General features: G+C 35.0%; 1 protein-coding gene across 1 annotated transcript; it reads right to left on the bottom strand.

Annotated features, from left to right (window-relative positions):
* Window positions 1-2,654: 2,654 nt before the first annotated feature.
* LOC123748423 (uncharacterized) lies at window positions 2,655-8,689 on the bottom strand. The gene is made up of 3 exons (XM_069315512.1): window positions 8,016-8,689; window positions 3,632-3,837; window positions 2,655-2,814 (listed from the first exon to the last, which is right to left on the bottom strand). Exons 1-3 carry the CDS (start codon window positions 8,038-8,040, stop codon window positions 2,665-2,667), a joined length of 381 nt encoding a protein of 126 aa, XP_069171613.1. The 5' UTR covers window positions 8,041-8,689; the 3' UTR covers window positions 2,655-2,664.
* Between the last annotated feature and the right edge of the window lie 721 nt (window positions 8,690-9,410).

Genomic DNA, 9,410 nt, shown 5'->3' with positions numbered 1-9,410 from the left:
AAATAAATAAATAAATAAAATATATATATATATATATATATATATATATATATATATATAATTTCAATCCCAATTTCAATTCAATCATCTCTGTCATTGATGTATATGGCAAAAAGTGTGTGGCCCAAAACAGCACTATGTCTTAACATAATGGGTCCAAGGGCCCATAAGGTCTCAACAGCATTAAGGGCCCTTTAGCAAACCAGTGTGCTGGGGCCCCTATGACACCCATGACGTCTTTGTATCATTTCAAGTTTGTACATGTACTTCTTAAGATATGGGCACCATACAACTGCTGCATATTCTAGCTTTGGTCTAAAAAAATCATGAACAATTTATTTATTATTTATCCATGAATGTATTTAAAAGCAATTTTTAAGTTCGAAAGTGTAGCACAACCTCCTGGCACAATGAGCTTTATGTGGTCCTCTTTATGTGGCTTTATGTAGACAATGAACATTATCGGTGCCAGATCTAAACCCTGTGGTACTCCACTCATGACATTTCTCCAGTCCAATACATTGCCTCTGATTACTGCCCTCATTTTTCTATCAGTTTGAAATTTTTTAATCCATGTTAGAAGCTTACCTGTCACCCCTCCAATAAGTTCCAGTTTCCAGAACAAACTCTTATGTGGAATTCTGTTGAATGCCTTTTTTAGGTCCAGATAGATGCAGTCAATGCAACCATCTCTTTCCTGTAAAATTTCTGCGGCTCGATCATAGTAACTGATTAAATTTGTTACACAGGATCTTCCATTTCGAAAACCATGTTGATGGTCTGATATTATAAAGCTTTTCTCCCGGTGTTCTACCAGTTTAGTTTTACTTGTTTTTTTCCAATATTTTTACTGTTACACTTGGCCAACTGCTTTGTTCTTACTTAGCTCCTTGAGCAATTTTTTAACTGTGTACGTACATGCAGTATTTTTATAAATCTTTATTTTTTTTCCAGCACGCACAAGGAAGCTTGATGCAGATAAACTTACATTAGGATCAGAAGGTGATAGCGATAATGCCCTGGAAAAAAATCATGACGAGCTACAAGTGCAAGAAGTGCATCAAGTACAAAAAGTTCCGCAGGTGCAAGAAGTGCAACAAGTACAAAAAGTTCCGCAGGTGCAAGAAGTGCAACAAGTACAAAAAGTTCCGCAGGTGCAACAAATGCAACATTTACAAAAAGTTCCGCAGGTGCAACATTTACAAAAAGTTCCGCAGGTGCAACAAGGGCTACCATTAGCAATCATTCAGAAGCAGCACGAAGTACATGTAGTAAAATTTGAACCACAGGGAACTACACCAGGAAAAAAGTGTAGTAACAACGGAATGGGAATTTTAAAATACCTGAGGAAACAGGTAAAAAAGGACAAACAATAGAAATGGTTCCTTACACCTTATTATTTGGTAGTTATAGGTATTTTACTTATAATACTTTATATTATGTCTACAGTTTATAATTTAGTTTACAGTTAATTTACTTTTCAACTTTCTTGTCTTACATGAAGGATTTTTACTGTTTTTCATTTTTGAAACCTTATTAGTATCATTTATAGTTTAGTGTCAATTCACTTATAATACAATATATCGAATAATTTACTAAATTCATTTAACTATAATAAATATAATTGGAGGGGTGCATATTGGAGGGGTGACAGGTAAGCTTCTAACATGGATTTAAAAAATTTCAAACTGATAGAAAAATGAGGGCAGTAATCAGAGGCAATGTATTGGACTGGAGAAATGTCACGAGTGGAGTACCACAGGGTTTAGTTCTGGCACCGATAATGTTCATTGTCTACATAAAGCCACATAAAGAGGACCACATAAAGCTCATTGTGCCAGGAGGTTGTGCTACAATTTCGAACTTTAAAATTGCTTTTAAATACATTCATGGATAAATAATAAATAAATTGTTCATGATTTTTTTAGACCAAAGCTAGAATATGCAGCAGTTGTATGGTGCCCATATCTTAAGAAGTACATGTACAAACTTGAAATGATACAAAGACGTCATGGGTGTCATAGGGGCCCCAGCACACTGGTTTGCTAAAGGGCCCTTAATGCTGTTGAGACCTTATGGGCCCTTGGACCCATTATGTTAAGACATAGTGCTGTTTTGGGCCCCACACTTTTTGCCATATACATCAATGACAGAGATAATTGAATTGAAATTGAAATTGGGATTGAAATTATATATATATATATATATATATATATATATATATATATATATATATATATATATATATATATATATATATATATATATATATATATATATATTTATATGTGTGTGTGTATATCACGAAAATAAACATGTGATTAAAAATGTGACTGTCAGACCACGGAGGAAAATTGAAACAGGAATTTCCTTAAGTACTTTCATATATTAATACATCTTCAGAAGGAGTCTTCTGAAGATGTATTAATATACGAAAGTACTTAAGGAAATTCCTGTTTCAATTTTCCTCCATGGTCTGACACTGTCATTATATATATATACATATATATATATATATATATATATATATATATATATATATATATATATATATACATACATATATATATATATATATATATATATATATATATATATATATATATATATATATTATATATGAGAGAAAATAATAGGTGGTGATATATTTATATATTATGTGAACTACTTACACAAAAAGAAGTTAGTGGTGAAGATCTTCTTGTCCTCTTCTTGTATTGTGTTTTTTGGTAGGATACCATGTGTCACCCGTGCTGGTCCTTTTTTGTAATAGATAACGATTGATTCATACCCACAGCCACGCAGATATGTTAGCTGAAAAGCAAATAATATTTAAACAATAACACTATATGGGAAAATGCAACAAAATAAATGTTTGAAGCATAGCTGGGCATGTGCAATAGAACCCATAATAGAATCACAATACCAGAAATAAATATCTTTGATATCCCCAGAGTCAAAGTTATTCTGTGTAAATACTCTATGCAAATAAAGGGACCTTGTCTATGGAACTCACTCGCTAACAAATTTAAAAACTGTCCAACTTCTGCCATTTTAAAAAATAAAACCAAAAAGTACCTAATTTTATCTTGATAGTTTCCTAACTAGTGCATTAAACTCGCACTGTATCTTATGAAACCCAATGCCAGAATATATGTGCCTAAACCATACAACTTTTCCATTGTAATCATTGCTATCACCTTATATCATGATTGTTATATTGAATGCATATCTTACTATATTATACCTTGAAATATTCCTCAAATTATGCTACAATTTATATGTTGATAACCCTCAAATTTTACTTTAATGTACATAGTAATCTTTGTAAAACTTTCTTACAATGTACAGCCAATTTTTTCCAATTTTGCTTTAAATTGCCTATTTAAAATTATCTGTTAGATTAAGGACCTGCCCAAAACACTATGTGTGCTAGTGGCTTTACAAGAATGCAAAAACATCAATGCTATGTACTCTCATAATCCCAGTGTGCTATCTTGTATATAAATAAATAAACAAATAGTATGTAAGTACTGTACAGTATTATTCATGTTGATTCTATACCTTATCAAGCAAGTTCAGCATAAGAAGAATACAAATGAATACAACAGATGTAGACAAACTTCAATACCTGATTTTCAATCCTTCGTAGAACCCGGCTTGCTGTATTTCGTTCTAAAGCCTTCTTGCCTTTAAGTAGAAAACGGGCTTCCTCTTCTTTCTTCATTAATTCTCTACTGTTTCGGAAGTCGCACTGGCAGAACTTGCAAACATTGCTTCGGACATGCACACATTGTGTGCAGTTTGTGCATCTCCTCATGAATTTTCCCTGAAGACCTGAAGGAAATAATTTCTAATAAAATACTTATATTCAAATCACCTATGCTGCAAAAATTATAAGTTAAATTGTTGTTCAAATGTACTACAGTAATTAAATATATTATTTAAATTATGAAATAATCTACATTAACACTAGTGATAGCAATGTTAAAAATTTTAGGACTGCATCTGGAAATAACTTTAATTTTGGATGTGATTAACCAGGCTGAAACTCGTATAACAAAACTGAGAGGAGTTGCATCCAACAGCCTGATTGACCAGGCTGTTAATTTCAAGCAAATACTATATTATTGGAAGAAAAAAATATATATGTATCTCCAGTTGGGGGTAAAGTTGGGGATAAAATGTAAAATATATGTAAGATGGCATTGTATACAGGTGTGAAATTATTACACTAAGAAAATTTTTATACAAATACATAGAGCAAAAAAGTAGTACAGGATATTGCCGGGTATATAGGAGATATTGTGGGATGTCAGGGGATTAGTTTAATGTCCGAGGAAAATTCAGTGCAAGGACTGAAATTATACACTATAGATTATATTCAGTAAATAATAATAATATAATAATAATATGTTTATTCAGGTAAGGTATATACATACAAGTGATGTTACATTAATGGATTGATATATAGATAGAGCTAGTACATACAATGCCTAAAGCCACTATTACGCAATGCATTTCGGGCAAGAAAAACATTAATATCTAGACCTTAATACTAATTGAGCATAAAGAATAAAAAGTGTTGAGAACAAATACAAATAAAGATAAAAAAAAGGGGGAACATGACTGAAAAAGCAGCACAAATACAATAGGTTGACAGTGTTGATTAAAAAAAAAAAAATAAAAAAAATAAAAAAAATAAAAAAACAGACATGGGTTGACAATAGAGGAGTGAGGTAGGTTACAGGGAATTTATTAGGTAGTGTTTAGTTTTTATGTTAAACTGGTTGAGAGAGGTACAGTCTTTAACATGGTTGGGAAGGTCATTCCACATTCTGGGCCCCTTGATTTGTAGAGCATTTCTAGTTTGATTAAGTCGTACTCTAGGAATATCAAAACTGTATTTATTTCTGGTGTGGTGCTCATGGGTTCTGTTACAACCTTCTATGAAGCTTTTGAGATCAGGATTGGCATTATAGTTTAGCGTTTTATATATGTATAATACACATGAGAGAATGTGCAGTGACTTAATGTCTAACATATTCAGAGATTTGAGTAGGGGTACCGAGTGATGTCTGGGGCCAGAGTTGGATATTGTCCTAATAGCAGCTTTGTGTTGGGTAATTAGAGGACGTAAGTGATTTTGGGTAGTAGAACCCAAAGCACAAATACCATAGTTGAGATATGGATAGATAAGGGAGTAATAGAGAGTCACCAGAGCAGGGCGTGGTACATAATATCTGATCTTAGAAAGAATGCCCACAGTTTTTGAAACTTTTTTTGATATATTTAGAATGTGTCCCTGGAAATTCAGCTTGTGGTCAATGAGAATGCCAAGGAATTTGCCATCTAATTTGTTACAAATTTGGGTATTGTTTATTTTGAGATTTATTTGACTAGAGGATTTATTGCCAAACAGAATATAGAAAGTTTTGTCAATGTTAAGGGTGAGTTTGTTGGCAGTTAGCCAAAGATGGACTTTATTTAGCTCAGTATTTACTGTGGCATTTAGAGCAAGGGGGTCAGGACTGGAGTAAATGAAGGTTGTGTCGTCAGCAAATAGAATTGGTTTGAGGTGTTGGGAGGCATTTGGAAGGTCATTAATGTAGATGAGAAAGAGGAGAGGGCCAAGTATGCTGCCCTGAGGAACACCAATGTTGATGGGTAGGGTGGGAGAAATTGTATTATTCACAGAAACATATTGGAGCCTGTCAGTAAGGTAGGATTTGAGGTATTGTAGGGAGTGTCCTCTGACTCCATAATGATGTAATTTAAGAAAAAGGTTTTGGTGGTTGACAGTATCAAAAGCTTTACGTAGGTCCACAAATAACCCAACAGGGAACTCCTTTTTATCAAGAGCTGTATGAATCGAGTTAAGCATACTAATAAGTGCATCGTTAGTGCTTTTTTTGGGTCTGAAGCCATATTGGCAAGGGCTAAGTATATTGAGTTTGGCTAGATATGAGTAAAGCTGCTTATAGATTAGTTTTTCAAAATTTTTTGACAAGTTTGGCAGGATTGATATAGGTCTGTAGTTGTTAACATCTGTGGGATCACCACATTTGTGGACAGGCGTTACTCTTGCTTTTTTTAGAATATCTGGAATGGTTTGGAGTTCAAGTGACTTGTTGAAGAGCAAAGCAATAGCAGGGGCTAAAGATCTGGAGGCTTTTTTGTAAAGTAAAGTTGGTATCTCCTCAAGGGCACCAGACTTGGTTTTAAGGGAAAGGATTATCTCATTGACGTCAGTGGAGTTAATAGGCTTTAGGTACAGAGACTGTGGTTATTACCTGTAAGATAGTCCTTAATGTCAGTACTGGAAGATGAAATATCATTTGCAAGGGATGAACCAATGGAAGAGAAGAACCTATTGAACTCAATAGCAGAATCAGAGGCTGAAAGCTGACCATCGTTATTAGACAGGAGAGTCGGTTTGTTATTTAAAGATTTCTTTGATCCCAATATTTGTGAAATTGTGCTCTAAGTTTGTTTAATGTTGCTCTTTATTTGGGTAAATTTATCTTCGTAGTATTTAGTTTTGGCTCGTCTAATTATCTTAGATAGCAATAATGAGTAATTCTTTGAGAATTCTTTGGAGACAATTCCTAACCTATACTTCTTCTCAAGGTCATGTTTTTTGTTAATGGATTTAAGTATTCCCTTTGTAAGCCAAGGATTGTTAAGCCTTTTGCTTGTGACTTGTTTTGTAAGCATAGGACAGTGGGTGTTATAAAGGCTAAGAGTTGTTTGTAGAAAAGATTACACTGCTAGGTTGATGTCCCCTACGTTACCTAACTCGGACTCCCAGTTGACATTATCAGCAGCAGTTATAAAATTGTTTATAGCAGTTTCATTGTGCAGCCTAAAGCTTAACTCCCTTGTTTCTAGAGGTGGTTTGCTAATGTTAGTTAAGAGAAATGTGGGGTAATGGTCTGTAGTGCTATCAGTGATTATACCTGAAGTAAGCGGAGAGGTTATGTTGGTCCAGATGTGATCTAGAGTCGTGGCAGTGCTATCAGTGATTCTAGTAGGTCTAGTGATTAAGGGTATGAGGAAGCAGGAATTCATACAGTTGAGGAAGCTAACAGCAGTAGGGTGTTCTGGCTCGCAGAGGTCAATATTAAAGTCCCCTGCGATAATTAGGTGGTTTTTGTTCAGTCTGTTATCAAGTATTAGATTTCTAAGGTTTGAGTTGAATTCAGACACATCAGTGTTAGGAATTCTATAGACTGCACCCACAGACAGGACAGACTAAGCACCCTTGACTCTGAATCTGGCGAAGATATACTCCCCATAGCAGTCTCTATTTCTAATTTCTTTTAAGCATGTTAGTTCTTGGTGGTAGTAAAGAGCAGTGCCACCACCTCTCTGAAGTTGACGACAGTTGTGAATTGCTGAGTAGTTAGGCATGTTAAAGAGTTGAGTAGTATCCTCTTTCAACCATGTTTCAGTAAGTATAATAAAAGAGAATTTGTTGCCAATAGTTTCAATCAAGGCACTAACATCATCGAAGTGTTTACCTAGGGATCTAACGTTCAAATTGATTACAGAGATATTGTGATTATGAGTTAATACATTGTTTACATCATGTGCTGCAAAATATCTGCAATTTAGATCATTAAAGTGATTATTGTCATAGATAGTGGATAAGAGGTTAAGTTCTGGGTCTATACTTGTCTGCATAAAAAAAGCTGATTGCAGGAAAAACAAGGAAAGAAAGGCAAATTACAAGGTAGAAATAAGCTAGAAATAAGATCCTAATCTATCCTAACCTAACCTAACGCAACTTAACCAAACCAAACCAAGTATCTCAAGTTACAAATATCTCTGGGAATTCGTATTATCTGCTGTTGTAGAATTGACAAAATGGACAGTGTCAACAAAATTATTCCCACATACTCCGTCACATGTGATGGGGTACACATGGGACAGGGACTGAATTGTCCCTGACAGGGACAATTCTGTAACAAATGTTCTAGCATAAAACTTTGTACAGTTTAGTAATTACTTACCGTTTGATGTACCAGGATGATCCATGTGTGCTAAAGTTTTATAGCTGGAAGATCCTGTCGAGATGACTTCTTCAAAGAGACTAACAGCTTCCACAGGGGACTGGTCAAGTCGTATACTGCAATTTCGGATACCGGGCTAGAAACAACTTCGTTCACTGAGAAGTTTGTACATACAAACCATTCCGTTCGTATATGCGCTGGTTTGTGTTCGCTGTTGTTCTCGTCTGAATAAATACATGGCACTAGTTCATATAATTAGCGCTTCCATTATTAGAATTATTTAACCATACCCCCTTACAGTTGAAATCTATTTATTTATATACAAGAAGGTACATTGGGTTGCGAGAGTACATAACATATATTAAGAGGTACATTGTAGCAAGATTTGAGATTAAAGGATTTAAGACTAACACGTTTAGAAACAAGACGCCCCCGAAGGAGGCTATTATTTGTTATGCACCCCATACTCAATCAGTAAGTAGTGGAGCAAAACATAGATTACATGGTCATAAAGTCTTAATCAGACCAATTCAATTCTATTTCTTTCTTTATTATGCACCCCATACCCATCCCGTGGGCGGTGGTGTAAAGGATTACAGAGGCACATAATCGGTTCAGGAACTGAACCCTCTAGTTCGTTTAGCTAAGCAAATAACAATTTGTGACGCTAGTTACAAAATTATTAATACTATATATACATGTACACACTCTCATACATACATGTACATATATATATACGTATACACATATACATATACATACATATCTAATCACCTACACAAATACACACATCAATAATCTTTGTGTCACAAGTGATCAACAAGAGGCTCACAACAGTCACTATACAAGGCACTTTACATCTATGGTGAGTCACACAGTTACTAGTCTTGCTCCACACCCACCCAACTGGGCGGCAGCTTTACAGTCATGTGCTCCACACCCACCCAACTGGGCGGCAGCTTTACAGTCATGTACTCCACACCCACTCAACTGGGCGGCAGCTTTACAGTCATGTGCAGCATTACCTACAGTAAGCAAATTTTGGATACTTCGCTAAGATTTCGAGCAGCACATCATTATGAATGAAGTACTTACACATTTCTTGGACACTATTGATGGTGTTATCTCTAAATTCCGCGATTTTTTCACATTCCATTATATAATGACGCAAAGTAAGCGAATAGTTCTGCTGACAGAGTTTACATTTAGTCAAATCTACATCAGCAGATGTTACAAACTCCCAGAGGTACTTGTAGCCGAGCCTAAGCCTAGCAGTGGTAACATATCTAGAAGTCTGCTAACATTATTGGATGACCCATAGACGTGCGGTTCTTCCTGCATAATAGAATGATGATAGATGGAGTAACTGGTGTGAATTTCACTTTGCTTCAAGTC

This window comes from Procambarus clarkii, chromosome 81, assembly GCF_040958095.1.
Source record: "Procambarus clarkii isolate CNS0578487 chromosome 81, FALCON_Pclarkii_2.0, whole genome shotgun sequence".
Classification (NCBI taxonomy): Eukaryota; Metazoa; Arthropoda; class Malacostraca; order Decapoda; family Cambaridae; genus Procambarus; species Procambarus clarkii.
This window is presented reverse-complemented; position numbering and strand designations above follow the sequence as displayed.

Excerpts from the sequence above, each read along its gene's own strand:
- LOC123748423 (XM_069315512.1), bottom strand. The coding sequence starts at position 8,040 with ATGGATCATCCTGGTACATCAAACG. Across the intron at positions 3,838-8,015 it reads TCATCCTGGTACATCAAACG|GTCTTCAGGGAAAATTCATG; the intron begins GTAAGTAATTAC and ends TATTTCCTTCAG. Across the intron at positions 2,815-3,631 it reads TACGAAGGATTGAAAATCAG|CTAACATATCTGCGTGGCTG; the intron begins GTATTGAAGTTT and ends TTTGCTTTTCAG.